The 17,523-nt window shown below is 37.4% G+C and overlaps 1 protein-coding gene across 7 annotated transcripts in view; it reads right to left on the minus strand.

The window, feature by feature from the left end:
• Positions 1–17,523, minus strand: part of TCF12 (transcription factor 12) — a 170,204-nt gene that overhangs the window by 56,421 nt on the left and 96,260 nt on the right. For all 7 annotated transcript variants that reach the window (XM_063346154.1, XM_063346156.1, XM_063346153.1 and 4 more), the window contains exon 7: positions 16,725–16,789. In XM_063346154.1, coding sequence (XP_063202224.1) covers positions 16,725–16,789 — 65 coding nt within the window. The remainder of the gene's footprint in view (positions 1–16,724; positions 16,790–17,523) is intronic.

Below are 17,523 nucleotides of genomic sequence, written 5' to 3' on the forward strand. Positions count from 1 at the left end.
TGATTCTATGCTGAGCCTTGTTTTAGTCTGCAAATCCCCGGGTGTGGAGTGAAACCCCCAGAACTGTTTGTACAGAAAACACAATGCGAGCAGGCAGGAAAAATGCATTCACCGCCACTTTGCTCCTGGCTTTGCACACAGCTTTCCTCAGACAGCAGCGTCCACTCTGCCTTACACATCGCTAAAGACACTTTGGCTTTTAATATCTGCAAAATCAGACAGTGTTTTAAGGTCACCGTGGAACCAGCAGCCTTCAGAAACAAGTGATGTGATTTCTCCATCCTCGGTCATCACCTAGTGCGGTCTTCCCCTTACAAAGCAGGTAGCGCACACTGTTGGCTGGCAGGACAGCAGCTCGGTTTTGCCTACATCCAAATGGAGCCAACGTTTCAATGGTCAGATGATGCATTCATAAACAAACGTGTTTTTTGGATTACATTCTATCATTCAAGCTGGTTCTTTTGGTGTGATGACTCGTGAAAGGTGAGGCTAACTCACGTGGCTCTCAGTAAGGCAGTGCATCCCTTCTAACCTGCAATGCACTGGGATTAGCAGAAAATCCAGAGTTCAGATAAAATTACAGACTATATATAAAATAAGCAACAACCTCAAGTACGTTTCTCCAGATAAGTGATTTTGTATCACATCACTCCCGAAATTTCTGTCTTTTACTTGTCTGATGACTAATTTGAGCATGAAAAATCTTGTATTTTAATTGAAAAGAGTGGGATGTGAAAGAGATGCTCCGTTACAAACTAAAGGAGGGTCCAGAAGCGTTAACTATTTCTTACAAATATATCACACAGCCTGAAGAACAAAGTTAATAATGATTAAAAATGTTAAGGCATAAAAATAAAAAGTTTCCCCTCAACTCAATTTCTTCATTCTTCTAATAAAATAGTCTTTAAATTAGAATTGTTAATATAAAAAATTCATATTGAAATGAGACACCCTCATGAGTGAGGTGATCTTTAAAAAAAGCACACAGAAAATACATGAGGGGAAAAAAATCTGCTTGTAGACTGTTTCAAGATTTGCTAATTCTGTCTTTGACAAACAGTTAAGAGTGTATTGTTTTGCAGAAAACGTTGATTATCAGAATATCTGGTTTACTCAATGTAAACTTTAATTTAGCAAAGATGATATTCTAAACATTTATGAGAGTTTTAGTGGTGGATGCTGTGCAGGAACTTGGGCAATGTTTTGTGAAGAGCAGTTCCTCCAAACCAACGCTGTCCAAAAAAAGCAACGAAACCAGTTCTGCACTCAGCTCAAGACTTGACCTTCAGCCCAAGCATACCCGGGATTTCTTTCCGAACTTCTTTGCACAGCCCACGGGGAAGGGAGGGAGCATTGTGATCATTGTCAGTTCAAGCAGCCAAAGCAAGGTCCCACTCACAGCATCCCAAAAGGACTGAGGCTGGCAGGGAACCTCTGGAGGCCGTCTGCTCCAGTTCCTGCTCGCCCAGAGCAGCTGTCAAACACAATTAGGAACTACCTCCCATTCACCTTAAGGACAACCCCTGCTCCCCCCAGCATCTCCTTCTGATCATTGGCAGTGATTTTGGATATGCTGTGGGATCCATCCAGACACCTCCAGAACAAGGGGTGGGAGGGTTCTTAGTCCCTCTGTTCTTCTAGTCATTAAGGGGGAGGGAGGGCAGATGACAAAAATACCCAACCCACCCAGTAAAACCTCTTAAATTCACTTCTACCAAGCCATTCCAAATGACATGTGGCTACATCTTTTCCAGACTTAACCTCCAACCTCTACCTCATGACATTTGCCACCCCACTTTTGTCCTAAGCATTCCAGTTCTTGACATTTTCATTGGACCCTGAATTTCAAAGCGGCATGGCTACTACAACAACATAACGTAAATGTATAGGTAATATAACACATCCCCAGTAAGTCTCAAGCTATGCAACACACTCTAGACGTTTCCTGATCTATATTGTGTTTGGGTAAGAATTTTTTAATTAAAAAAAAAAAAGGGAGAGGGGTGTGGGGTGTGAAACCCCCAAAACACACAACCCTCTTCTACCATTCCCACAATCAAACGAAGCATCTGTTTAAAATTTTAGAATTGTTCCTCAGTCTTCTAAAAACAACAACAAAAAAAGAGATGTCATTAGTTCAGCTTATTGATTTTTCTGCCTGTCTGAACCAATTGAGAAGCAATATTGATTAGGACTGATCCTTTCCTAAGGGCATCTGATAAAGAAAGGAATACAAAAATACCACTGAGGATAGCAAAAAAAGCTTTGTATTATCAGCCCCGAGCTTCTCCTGAGTAAGTGCCCGAGGTCCCTGCACAGAGGCGGATCGCTTACAGACATAGTTTACGGCATTCTCCACAGAGAATGTTCCTGCTCGCTCCGAACCTCATCTGCCAAGCACGGATCCAATTACTAAAGAATAATCAATGACTGGTTATTCTCCTGAACGCTGCCGAGTCCTGTCTGTGTTACTGTTATAAATAAACAGGCATCACCCTTAAAAATTTGCCTGTGTATTTTATAAGGTATATTTCCAGGTTCAAGATAAACAAGAATTTATTTAAAGCAATATTTTCCCTAAAGAGTGTGTGTTCAATAAACAACCTAAAAAAAAAAGAAAGAAAACAAAATAAAAAAAGGCTTTTATTACAATCAACTAAGAGCACAGCAAGCCTGATTCCAAAGAGAACAGGGGAGGGAAAAAAAAAAAAAAAAAAAAAAAAAAAGAGGTAAACATGACTGCTTTACTTCTCAAATATTTCCCCTTCAGCAAAACCAAGAAACAGTTTTGATGGCCCCAGGGGAAATAGTGTGGCCTAACCCAAAAACTAAAGGCTTTTACAAGGGCTGCTATCTAGACAGATGCTTTAAAGGGAGCCTTTCCTTAAAAACTATTCCAATAAAAATGAAGCACAGGGCAGTCATCTATTCAAACACTGCGAGGGTGAGGCGGGGGGAAAGGACTCATATCTACATACGGGGGGGTGTATTTATGCATCTTTGTCACAGAAAACAAATAAGCCCATAGGAGCCGCACTCACGTACACACAAAGTTAGCTTCCCCTCAAACTAACAAGCTAATCAACCATATGCTTATATCAAAACGATATGCCCGAGATAAAAAAAAAAGCCAAAAAGGCTCCTTACTCAACATATTTTAAAATGGTTTTAAAATTGATTCGTTCAAAGAATTTGAGCATAAAGGTAAGAAAGACTTTGACTACTTTGGAAGTTTGCTTCTCCCCAGCCCAACTCTATGAATCTTCAGCATCCCAATTTGATGCCAAAATACTGCTCTGCCTTCAATGAACTTCTAGGAGACCGGCCAGCAGAATTCTAATATGTTGGTAAACATGTCTTTGATTTTCTTACTTTGATATAAAAAAAAATGAAATGTGGACAAGTAAAGGCCTACAGATGTCCTTCTGTGATATTCCTCGCAGCTCTCCCACATTTAGGCTACATGTAGATAGGAAAGCCAAGATATCCTGCAAAATTCACAGACATTTTTAACAAACACACTCCATACACTACACTATCGTATATAAGGTTCTACCTTTTCAAAAATGTATTTGTTACAGGCAATTAGCCTTGTGCTTCTTGATCTAAACTCCGTTCACTTTTTAAATGCAAATGTATTAGCAAACACTTGAAGAAGTCCAATTTTCCTAGTGTAGCCATCGCCAAACTATGCAACAGTTTCATCCAAATACAACTGTGTGCCTTTACATTATTCATTATTTTCTATCAAAAGAATAATATGGTTGAGAATAAAAGCATTAGTCCATTATATGCAACTGATTATGATAGGGCCATTGTGCTGGCATAATAAGGCAGGCTGCTTTGGCAGTAAAACGAGAGCTGCAACCTACCAACTGCAAACTTCAATCTTGAAACCACCCCCCCCAATGAACTAGTCAACTAGATTTTATTTTTCCTAGGTTTTTTGCATTAGCTTCCTTTCCAAAAAGTTTATGCTTTGAGTCCCAGTAGTCAGGCTGTCCCTATTTAAGGCAGGAAAACTGTCTACAATTTGTTTATTTTTTTAAGTACTGAAGTGTTTAGTCAAAAATTGGGAGTTTAGATACATTATTTTATAGGAGTAAAGTAGCGCAATAGCGCTCATCTCACTCGTATCCCTCCATTATCCCACCACATAGTCACAGACAAACTGACTCGGCCTTTCTCCGTTTCTCAGAACTAGGTAGAGCAGATAGTAAGTGCAGTCCTTCTCCTACTATAAACTTGAAATGCTGCACTGGCAGAGCAACAGTTTCATGTACGTGTCTCTTTATTCAGTGAGCCATCTGGATGACTTAAAAGATGTGTATAATGTGTCTTAGTATTTCACATGTCTCGCCTTCCAGCTAAACCTGACAATTTGCATGAGCTAGTTCAAATGAATGTAACAAAATGGAGAAGTCAAACTCTGCTAAACTTGTAAAACGCCCCGGCTACGCCATGTGTGTCGTTACTGTGACTCCAAAGGAAAACCTAGCACAAAATTAAAACATTCACAAATAATTGCTCTCTGAGATACTAGGACAGTACAGAGGTCTGGGATGCAAAAAGACCATTCACCTGAGTTCCATGTAACGCAGTTTAACCAGAAATATAACCAAGATATAAAGTGTTGAATTTCACTTCACTCAACTCGCTACTCTTTGGAAACTATAATGAATATGCACTCCAAAATAGGAGCTGAATTTGGAAAAACACTGACATATGATGTAAATTCATTTTAAATTTAAATTCTAGAGATATGTTTGCAATTATCAGCATGTTGTTAAAGAATCTCATCCTGAGAATATCATCAAATAGTAATGTGAAATACAGTGTTACCATTTTGAGAACAAAGGGACCCTGAATGAGTAATCAATAGCAACTGGCAGAAAATGAGGCATTAATTATGATCCTCTCTAGTGTTTTGTCTCAAACAAGGTTTCATTAAATATATTGTGCTAACCTGTACATGTTCAAGCCATTACCAATAGATCTGATCAGATACATTTTTGGTCTGTTTCAGGAGGAGGAACGTACCAGAATTAAAAAACCAAAACAACATCTAAAGTGTTATATGATAACTTGAGCATTCTTCCTTGATCAATTTAAAGGAAATCAGGGGTTGCTAATAAAACATCTCAGGAGAGGATCCTCTAACAACATGCTGATAATTGCAAACATATTCCTCATTTAAAAAAAAAAATACTCAGATCTTATAATCTCAATGTAGTCTCTTGAAAATTTAATTATCATCTCCTATACCTAAAGTATCATGCAGGTTTGAGAAGATAATGACAGTCATCCATCAACTGCATCCTGCCAGTGTAATCAGGCTAATCTAGCTCACTGGAGTAAAAAACAGCTACCTAGGGTACTAAATACCAGCGATGAAACATCATAAACAAAATAACAGACATTTACTTTTACTGTCTTCCCAATTAATGTTAATGCTGAAAAATATCAATGTATCAATATATTCTCTTTTTACACCAAAGCTTTTCCGGATCACCAGGAGCAGCTTATTCAATGTGTATACCTAAGCAGAATCTGCTACTAGGGATAATTCTGTTTATGTGTAAATAGAGTGAGACTGAGCACAGGGACAGAGGAAGGAGAAGGAAGAAGTTTATTCAGAATTCCAGATACATTTTTTTTTAAGCAGCGGGAGGAGTAAAGATTAAAGGCGAAGGGAAGGAAACATTTTGTATCTAAATGGCTTTAAAGCACCCGATTAATACGGATATTCTGAACGAGTCCCTTCCTTCTCTTTTGCACTAGTGGTTTCCCTGCACTGATACCGCATATTGGCAAGGCTACAAATTCTCTCTTAGGCTTCTAGAAGCGGCACCCTGCTGATGTTGGTGTCCAATCCCCGGGGTTATGCTGGCTCAGCTTGTCTTTGCTCATCCCCCCGGGCAAGGTATTTTTGCGTTGCTGACTGAATTCTAGGAAGGCATTACTAAGCATTGTGATTACAGGTCAGGCTCCCCTCCCTTTGCCTTTGAATCTTTTCGCTACATTATGAAAACAGTAATTTGAACAGCTTCCTTACTGTGATTATACAAAAGCAGAAGGTTTGTGAAGAACTGCAGAATGTCAGAAGAGAAGCAGCTGAGGGGTTATTCATCTACTTTTTAATTTTTCAGTACCAGCCTTCCTGCTTTTCTCTATGATTACAAGATATGAGCATGAGAAGTCAACATTATAATAAAAGATTTTACGCTGAATCTTATTTACAGAAGTCAGACTATAAAAGATATTATAAAGCTCAAACTATCCTTGCATCTGTTTCTCCCTCTGCGTCTTCAGCAAAATGATTTCGAAAGATTTCAGACCTTTAGTAGAATGCTTCACGTATATGGTACGGAAGCCGTGAATCTCCTCTCTCACACAACCAAGAGAAAAAAATCTAACTCACTTTCAGCACCAAGTCAGAAAATGCATAACATAATGAGGGATCAAAAACTATCATTCATATAGCAACCAGATAACAGTTAGGACTTAATACGGAGGACCGTATGTTTCATATACAGTCAAATGAAAGCTCAGTCCAATACCAGGGTGCCAGTAAATGGGTAGAGAAGCCCAGTAAATATCTAAGGCTACAATCTCCTCCCCTTAATAAATGTTATCCTCCTCTCCCTGCTCTTCAGAAATCTGTGCCATCAGGAGCACAAGCATCTTGAAAAGCACTCCACAACACAACTGAAACCAATGCATGTCAGATGGTTTAGCTCCATGGAAGAGGAATGAAAATAGCAAATCTGCCTTGTGCCTCTCTCCGTCCACTGCCCGCCTGCTCAGGCTACAGACCCTCCTGCCCCACCCCAGGCAGCAAACGTGAGGTAACAGGCTGCTTCCACCACTCTCATTTCCCCCTTCCCAAGTCCACTCAGGGCCCGTACTCATCTTGAGAGCAGTAATCACGGCAGAGTTTGGGAAGGGCCTTTCTCTCCCTGTGAAGTACGAAAGGAAGGTAAATGGGGGCTCAACACACTAGACTAGTTCTAGACAAAAGGAATAAACACTTCATGAAAACCCACAGGGCAATCCAGCTCATTCAGACAGGTATGGCTGGGAGAAGAGAACTGAGGTAATCCTTTTCCCATCCTCCAACAATACCATAAATTCATAACTGAGAAGCACCCCTCTCTGAAGCAGTATGATTAGCTGGAGACAAACAGTAATTGGCCAAAGAAACTGTATCTGCACTCCATGGTGTAAGAGATGCTTTTTACTTCCTTATGCAGCAACATGTTAAGATACTATATATATATTGATTTACAAGATATTCATTATCTTAACTACAATCAAACACAAAAATTAAAAGGAGGCAAGAAAATTTACCAACCCTAAATAGCGTGAGAAAGAGAAGGGCAAAGACAACTAACAGTTTGTCTGGTTAAGACGTTCAAAACGATTCCTTGCAGAACTGCTCCCCTTTTATAAATAGCATCCCTCCCCCAACTATAACTAATTCCTAACACCTGCTACCCGCTTCATTCCGGGGGGAATGTCGTCCCTGATTAACTTCAGGTGGTCACCTCCAGCTCTGGAAAAAGAAATCTTGCCTATGCTCAGTGCATTTTTACTTTCTAAAAAGGTTCTGCAGAATCCTTATCTGCTGGGAGACAGGAGATATTTTTCCCAATAGCACAAGAAGTAATTCACTTCTAATAAATCATAATCAAGAGAAAGTTAGTAGTGCTTGATTTTACTTGAAAAGTAAAATGAAGCAAAATAAACTCAAATTTGGACATTCCATCTGCCCTTAAACTATACATCCCTCTCACCATCTCGACCTTTTAAGATGGCATCAGCTGGCAGGATCCAGAGTCACTGCTTCAGTTAACATTGTGTCAGCCCTTTCCTTCAGAAACCGCCTTTCTTAGAGATTGATAGCTCAGCTGTAAAAATCTGCTTTGGGGAGACACCTGATATCAAAGGTGTCACAGAAGAGGAGATTAAAAAGAGAAAATTTACAAAATAAAATCAGTTTGTCAGCTTTAAAGTTATATTGGTATTAAAACCCCCACACATGTACAAGCTTTAAAATTTTTTATACTTCCATAAGTCAGTATTACTTGGATTTGAACAGACATGATGTTCTTTATACTGTTACTAAAACTATGTGACGAAGGAAGACAAGCAACTGGTGCCACTGCTCGTAGTCTTTTCTAAGGATCCACAGGTAAGAAAGGTCCAGAATATCAAGTATTTTTCTTTCATTGGAAAAATCCATCTAAAGCATCTTCAAACACACTGCCAGCAACGAGCAGGAAGAGCTTGCTTGTTGCTGTTTAATAGATACATTAGTTAAAACAAAACAAACGACAAAAAAAAAACCCACCCACATGGGTCCATGACTGATGTAATCTGACATCTTTTATTAGCACCAACATAGATTCTAAATTTTTTCTAAAAACTACAAAATGGTAGCCCCTCTATAGCACCTATGCTTTTTTATAATCGTCATGTTTAAAGTATGCATATTTTTCCTTCTTGTACACAATTACATTGAAGTGTATATTCTGTATCTATGTACTTTTTATTATTATTTTTTAAAAGATCCAATTTCAGAACCTGGAAGTTTAATTAAACAGAGCAAGCCTGAAGGGATGTGAGACGCGCTAGATACAAGGTTTAGCCTAACATTCTTCAGAGAGAATTATCACACTCTGCCACCCCTTTTGCCACAATATTATTTCCTCTACTGTCTACCACCTAGGTGTGGTCTAAATATGCCTATTTCCAGTCATTCCTGAGACAAGCTATTTACATATTTCCATTAATTTAAAACCTTTCATTAGTTGCCTTTTTTAAATAAAAAAAAAAAAATCTTTTCAATAACACTACAATATCATAGGAGCAGATGGCACATCCTCAACACAGAATAACTGTCTAATTATTTCTCTCAAGGAAGGCAAGTAGGGATAGACGTCTTAAGAGACAAGCAATGAAAAAAAGTTTCAGGATACGAACAGAATTCCTAGAGGAAGAAATGAAAACTGCAGAACGCTGAATGTGTGCAAGAGGGCTTGCAAATGCAAACCTCAGGCAGACTTCAGGTTACCCAAGAAGAAACTACGAAGTAGCCAGTGGCCCTGCAAAGAAACACCAAATATCTTTGCTCGACACAGTTGCCCATTACTTCTTTCATCTTCCAGCAAGATGTCTAGTGCTCACTGTTCTTTGACATATAATGCCATAGTAAAGGAGTGTCTAGTAGTAACGTAACGAATTGTTAAAAACTTTGCATAGCATCCTAGCAGCAACTGCTGAGCCATGCTGCCACGCTGCTATTCGGGGGCTACGCCTGCAGATCGACAAAGGCTTGTTTGGAAGCTTTCATACACATTTAGAGAACAACCACGTTTTAAATTGTGATGTGCTACAAATACCTTTTTCTTTTTTGACTCACGCATTTTAAGTAACATCTCAGCTGTCAGACACCACTAAAACACTACTCCATCCCACTATTCACAATCACTCATTTCTTTCACGCTTGCCACTTACAAAACATGTATTTCAAACTTCATTTTTCATACTGTTCTTTGCTTTTCCATTTTTGTCAGTAAATCTCATTTCTGCTTCCCACATACATTTTTACACACTCTTACCTCCTAACATTCACATTTTTGTCTGTGTGCTTATTCTTCCAGCTTTCTAATGTTACCTGATGCTTTACTAAAAAAATAAAATCAGTTAGTCTTCCCCATTATACTACACACACATCTTACGATTATACAGTTTATGAACATATTAAAAATAATTTTAAGTTGGTGCTATTCAGTTCTATTAATTTTTCTCTATTCAGCACTACTATGGATACATGTTTTCACTCTTGCTTGCATATTCCTCACCACCTCACCAGGAACACAAAGTAGTTGCCATTTTTGCCTATGCACGATATGAGCAAGCTTTTATATTCTCCCCAGACAACTCAAATTTCTGGAGTTCTACTCTTATTAGGCTTCTTCAACCTGCAAGACAGCTGTTAGAGAGAGCACGCTCCGAGATACCACTTTCCCCAGCACTGCAGGATTGTTCTTTAGGTTTGCCTTCTGCTCAAACTGCTTCTAAGTCTTTTTAAATTTGAAAGAGGCAAATTACTGACTATGCAAAGGCAAAGTAACATACACTTGCAAACACTTCTTTTGCCCAAGTGATCACCTGTCAAATTGCCCAAGAAATTGGTGCTAAAGGCATTTTTGGGGTTTGTTAAGAAGCGGCTTAAAATTTTTTTTGCACAAAAAAATAAAACAAACGTTTTAGTCTGTGAAGGATGTAACAGCTAATAAATACAGTTTTTCATGCTTATGAGTTGTCTTTAATACATTGCTAAATTTGCAGACAACAAGATGCAAACCTCTAAAGTTCCACATTAAATTGTGAAGACATTTTTTTCTTAAGTCAATAAACAAAGAAAGGTCACAAAATTTTGCTAAAAGGCCAAGAGCATGAATTCCAGTTGTGCAATACCTATACTGAATCAAATCCTGTAATATTTTTCAGCACAAGTGAGTCAGGCATATAGAAATCTAGCTTTCTGTGACTGGCATCCAGATGAGGGGAATGTTTCTGTGTTGAATCATAGCAAAGGCGGAAGATGGATGGATGAGTTTGTTCCAACTTACTGTAACAAACAGTGAGAAGTCAGCTCATTTTTTCTCCAAGGTACTACCCAAGTAACAGCATACATTTAAGAATTTAAGTAAACATTAAGGAATTTAAGAAACATAAAACATGCTCTGAAGATGCACAAAGGCAAGTACATCTGTCTTGATATTCCAGTGAAGCTTTTATGTTTCCTGATAAAGAAGAAATTGGTAAATCCTGAGAAGTTGTCTGAAATTATATCTTAAGATGTTTACTTGAAGTATATTCCCATAAGGAGCACTAAGTATGGTGCTAATGTGCATAAAATGTTACTGTCATACTGCAAAATGCAGTCTAATTTAATAAAGCCTGATGTGCCTTACATCATGCTGCAATGATGCAATAATATGTTGCTAAACGAGTCACCTCATATTAGCTTCACAGCAATAGCAGAGCTGATGGCCAGCAAAGGGCAATTGGGGCAGCAATATTACTGGAAACATTGATGGACCAGCTTTCTATTGGATTTTTTTTCTTCATCCAAAAAATAAAGATTGTGAAGCAGCTGTATTTATTACCAACAGGCATAAAACTTATAATAACAGCAGCAGAAATGAGTTAAAAATCCATCTGCCACTACTAAATAAAATATATATAGTATACACAGTATCATATAAATTCTTCATATGCTCTGTGTAGTACTATACATTTCATGCTGCATGCAATATATAGTAGCATATGTATATATATTATGTACTATATAGAGTAGTATATATTTTATGCAGTATTATATAGTTTTACACAGACTAAGTTAAATGTATTTAATAAATATAATCCATAGCTCCTTCCAGCATTCACATATTCTACAGATTTATCATCAATTAAACTTTTTTCTAAGTGTGTTTTATACCATTTAAAGTGTCCCATCATCATATAGAACATACAGATTAGAGAATTAGAAAAATAAAGTAAATTAAGATACATTTGTTTATAGAAAGGTTACACTTCACACAAAAACTGGTGAACGCCTGTTTAGTTCTTGCCTAACATCCATTACATTTAGCACTTGATTTTATCTCCTCTTGCACATGGGATAGCATGCGGACTTGAAATTATTATGAAGGGAAGGTACACGTGTTATCTCCGCATGTCAAAAAATCCATAATGTCTCTTTTTCATGGATGATTGTTTAGAATTAACAGAACATTAAGGGGACAGTGACAAATAACGTACAAGCTTCAGCCTAGCGCTGGCAGTGGGGAGAGAGAGACCTTGCCGGGCACATGGGAACAGGCACTTGCATCCCCGCTCTCTCGCCAACTAGCCGGGGCACTTACAGGCTCACCGGGAGAAAGTTAGCTTCTGCGAAGACCCACTGAAACCATTAGAAGAATTAGTCTAACAGCTACACACATATTGCACATTTATCTCCATTTCACTTTGAAAATAGTGTGGATTCCTGGCTTTCTTCAAGCTCAGACGTGTCAAAACAACGTGCAGTGACAGCTGGGCACCTTTTTGATGACATTGGAAATGGGAGTCACACATTCAATATCTGAAGTCTAATCTCATTTCTTTTACATAAACTCCGGATTTCAGTATTAAATTACACAAATGTAAATAAAACCTTTTTTATTACAAGAAGCTTTCTGAAAACTTAATCTAAATCTAATTTAAGATTTGTGAAAAGATGCCTTCACAAATCTGCAATTATGCAGCCAACAGAAATGGTGAAATCCTCCACAAAAATCACAAACCACCCCCCTCCTCCAATTCAAAAACAGAAATAGAGACGTTGTGTCAAGCCATGCAGCACTGCATTGCAGTCTGATAGCAAAATATAGTTTTTGCATTTCTTCTAAAAGCTGTGAATTCTTTGTCCGGGTAAAAGTTTTAGGTGTTCATCTAAAACAGCTCTGCATAAACCTCCATTGGTCACCTTCCCCCCTCCCACCTCCTCTGCAAGTCTCTATACCCTATGGAACATGGGGGAGAAGAAAAGGCAGTAGGAGTTGGAAAGGTGCAGAATGGAGTGAAGTGCAGAAAGGAGTGAAGACCTGTCAGAATGAGAAAGTGCATGCAGTAAAAAGTACAAATAAAGCAAAAAATGGAAGAGGATTCAGAACTTGATTCAGAACTAGACAAGCAGAGGTTTTAATGTAGCACACAAACATACACCATGACCCTTATTAACACTAAACAACATAAAAAGCACAGCTTAAGACAAACACAACTACCTTGTTCAACACTTATTTGCACGGATGGACCCAGCACAAAGTGCTATACTCTAGGATGCTCCTTCTTGTCTTGCTTAAAATGCCTGAATAAAACCTGAAAGTACGCACTTGTTTGGTAAAATATTTGTGAACTGGCCATATTTACATTCTTGTGGCTAGATGTTATCTCTGAATCACATTCCTTTACCTAAAGTTGCTTAGATTTTTAAGCTACATGAAAATCAATCACATTTTAACTCCTACAGCCTAAATATAAAGCCTGTAGGTAGCTGACAGTCCATACAAATCAGCGCTTAAGATCCTTTTCAGTAACAGGTGAGAAGCGACAGTAAGAGTCTGAAGCATTTTGGTTTACAGAGGTCTTGAAAATTTTCATTCCAGCCCTCTGTAAACTTAATAGGAAGTAAAAATTAAAACTCATCACACATCCACACCAGGTTATTAACACCATTTACACCAATGGCACATGGAAAGAACTTTGGTAAGAGAAGAACAGGTTAGAGAGTATTTGGAGAAGTTGGGTATTTTCAATTCATCTGTACCCACTAAGATAGTCAGAAGACTGGCTCTTCATCCTCACAGTTTCAGAAACCTTAGCCACTCTCTCTGAAAACTCACGGTGAAAAAAAATGGGGTGGGTTCGTTTGTTTCAGGGAGGAACAAAAGCAGGGGCTTTTAATTCCTCAACAATTAAAATTTCATTTTTTGGAAGAATATGGGAAAAAATACACTGCAAATGCCAGAAGATAATGAATAAGTGATATGGATTCAGCTGGAATAAACTATTTAAAACCCATCTCACTTCCTTCTCAGACAGCATAAGAGGTGTTTTAATAAGGCTTTTACTACTTTCGCATTTCACAGGTGAACTAAGGAACCAAGGACAACTAAAACTACTGCTGAAAGAAGAGTGTAGCTCTTTAAAAAACAGCAGCTAGGAGCTCATGATCAACCCCGGCTGAATGTATTAACCAAGACTCTGCAGGCATCTGTTTTGGGCATCATTCCACCTCTTAATTAGTGACTTGGATGAAAAATGAAGACCGCATTTACTAAATTCACAAAGCAAATAACCTAGAAGGATCTACAAATGCAGCACAAGCCTAGAATTCAAAACCCCACTGACAAATTTAGAGAAGGTAGAAGCAATGTGTTATAAAGTAAATGCATTTTTGCATATGGAACCTGTAAAATGAAAAATATAGGCTGAGGAATGACAAGATGTCCAGCATTATTGTAAGAAAGTATTGGGAAAATTTAGACCATCACCAATCAAACAAGTATCAAAGACTGGATATTTGTTATGAAAAAGGCAAATACCACATGGCAAAAATTTAACAGTATTGTCAGAAAGATCCAGGAAATTTCTTTTTGCCATAAGGGTAAGGCCTTAGATGAGGTACTTGAAGTAGTTTAACACACTGGAATTCCCTAGGGCTGTGAACCTACTGGAGAACATCTAGAGCAGAGCCTAAGCTTTTCTACCAATATTTCAATCTGAGAGAGGCCCTGTTACATATCCACTATTAAAAATATACATGCACTATATTCTGCACTATACACACCAAAGTAAAAATTAACTCTGTTTATGTCTTATCTTTTCTAAGGACTCCTTATCATCTTAATCATCTACTGGATTACTAGCTTCTACAGACTTAAAAGAGTATAGATTCTTTCTGTCCACTATCTGCAAGACAAGAGTTAGATGCTTTAATTACAATGATATTTAGATAAGGCATCAGAGAAACTTTTTGTGAGTAAGCACGTTTAAGTAATGGAAAACAAAACACAGCATGGTCATGCAGTCTCCTCCATCTCTAGAGGTTTTTAAGAGCCGACTATATGAGCATCTGTCAGGGACAACGCAGCTGATTCTTCATTCGTATTGTCAAAATGACCTCTCGGGATCACTTTCGACCTTCTCTTGATAGCTTTCAAACATTGTAGCTACAATGAGAGCTGTATTTCAGGCATTGCCATGGATTTATGAAAAGTATAAAAAACCCCAAAAGATTCAGAAATACCACCGTGTTCCAATTTAGCGAATAGATTTAATGGATTTTAAACAGTCAGATTTAACTGATAAGGCCAAATTAAAGTACAATCTGTAACTTACCACATAAATTGAAACTGATTTAAAATTTAATCGAAAGTTAACTCCATGATCATTTTCTATTATCCTGAATATAAAAACAAACCAGATTTACCTACAACATTTCCCCCATATAATAAAATGCTTAAGAAAGAAGAAATTGTGGGAGAGGAAATAGTAGGAAGCATATCAAAGGAATAAATGGCATTAAAAGTAAAGTTAATAGAAAAAAATATGTATAAGATTTTGGCTTTAAAATAGCTACATGTAAAAAATTAATATTAAATTGTACTAGATATAAACAATTAAGAGATATAAAAGCATTTTCCTCAGAAGCCAAACAGAAATTACACTCATTACTGCAAAGCAAACAAGAATTTTATGCAAAGTTAACATAAACCCATTTTCGAATACAGAACATTAACATAACAAAAGAGTAATGTGGAAATTAATTTGCTTCCAAACTAATGTGAAGTTATTATATTTTAAATACAGTACATACAGAGTTATTTGAACAATAGTAATAACACTAATACAATGTTTTACTGTCTGGGCTGGCAATAATGTGAAGCCCATAACTTGAACTTAGAGTTATATTGCTTTTTGTGAGAATGGTACTGAAAGCTCACCCATAAAGTTACAAAGGGGTCTTTGTTCGTCACATCTGTGTTGCAGAGAAGTAGTAAAGGCTGTAAGAATGACCCTTTCTTAATAGGGGAAGCGATATTAGGCCTGATTTGCCACATGGTGCTGCCCATTCACACTTCCCAAACTACTAGTTAAAAGACTCAAAACCAAGATGTCAAACTCGGATGCTAAGTTTTATCCTCCAGAAGAAAGACGTTCCTGAAAATATCAGTTCAAAGCAAATAGTCTACTTAGAGTAAAAATAAGAGACTCCTCTTTGAGAAAACAAACAAAACAAATTAATATCTTAGAATTAAAGCCATAATATATTAGTTATTTAAATCTTTGTCAACAAATACCGAGTGTAATCAAACACTGATTATACTTTTTAAACATTCAAACTTCCTGTACATTCAAAACAGACTTTTAAACAATGATCAACAGAGTATTCTTAATGCAGCTCATTAGAAATAACATGGAAGAAATCTTCACTCTAAAATGAAGACTTAGAGCTACAAAAACAAAGTTTTCTTAATTAAGAAAACACATCATCAAACCCACAAAATAATACAGCATTACACTGGATAACTTAATTGTTAAAAATTGAAAGCCTAGTAACACTGTTTTCCTTAAAAAATGCACATGATCTCCACTAGGAATAACAGTTAACTAATAAACTATATTCGGCAGTTACTGGTATTTTTTGACAAATTATATGTGAAATATCCGGGTATCACAGATTAATCAGGATGCGGAAACAGTACCGGTCTGCAATTCTGTTTGCAGACTTGGAGAGAGGAACAAGTAACTGCAAAAGGGTAAGAAAACTCATTTCACGATGATATGTGGGCAAGATGCGATACACACAACTGAAGCACATTGCTCGGTATGTTCAGACTAGTAACAATCTCCCTTTTACTAAAAACATAGCACTTCATACTCATGAGCTACAGAATCAATTCCACTTGCACATAGCAAAAGTATCTCCTCTAAGTGGATGTATGTAAGCGCAAGGCAAATTGACCACACAGAACCCAGAAAATTTATTCTGCAAATTGTGGAAGTAATTTTTGTTTATTATGTTTGGTAGCCTGACACATCTGAGTAACTTAAACTAAATTTTAGTTCAGATTATTCCATTTGCTTTCAATCATCATTGTACTTACTTGACAGCCTGGTAACCCCGTATCTCTACCATACAATGGAAACGGACCTCTATCTGAGGTTTTTCCTATTAAAAAAAAAAAAAAAGACATTTGAAATTACGTTTTCCTATAGGAGACATACATTTGAAATTAGGTTCTTTTAAAAATCTGCTAGGTATCTGCATCAGTTGTCCTTATGTATGCAGTTCAGAAAATCTGTTAGCATCATAGTACACTTACAAAAATTAAGTTGCATGAATAAAAATATGCTTTTGTACATCTGCATTTAACAGACTCAAAAAGCATTGCTGTAATAGATAACACACTTACCTAACCCCATTTCTTCTGTAATCGCTCAGTAAAAAAACTACTGCAATTTTTTATTGTTATAAAATACCCCCCATCAGTGTCTTTAAATAAAAAGGGCAAAGGTCCAGCTTCACTTCCATTATCAATGAGCAAAGGTAGAGACACTTTTAGACACTTCTCCTTCCTACACGCAAGTAACACATAGCTGGTATCATCTTAGGTAAAGAATAAACCAAGCAGTAAAATAAAACCAACAAAACTACATGAAAAGTGAACAAAAACTTCAATTCAGAACAACAAGAAAACCCACACCAAACTTAAACCATGTCTGAACCATTCAGCTCTTGACACTCATCCCTTAAATCCTTAAAAATCCCTTTGTTTCACATACATTCCAGTCGGGTACAAAACTCAAGTGATACAACTGGTCAGGACAGCAAAACGGACTCTTCTCTTTGCTGTATATGCACTATTTGCCTGTAGGTAGCACACAGCAGATACAGCACCTCGT

This window comes from Chroicocephalus ridibundus, chromosome 9 (assembly GCF_963924245.1).
Source record: "Chroicocephalus ridibundus chromosome 9, bChrRid1.1, whole genome shotgun sequence".
Classification (NCBI taxonomy): domain Eukaryota; kingdom Metazoa; phylum Chordata; class Aves; order Charadriiformes; family Laridae; genus Chroicocephalus; species Chroicocephalus ridibundus.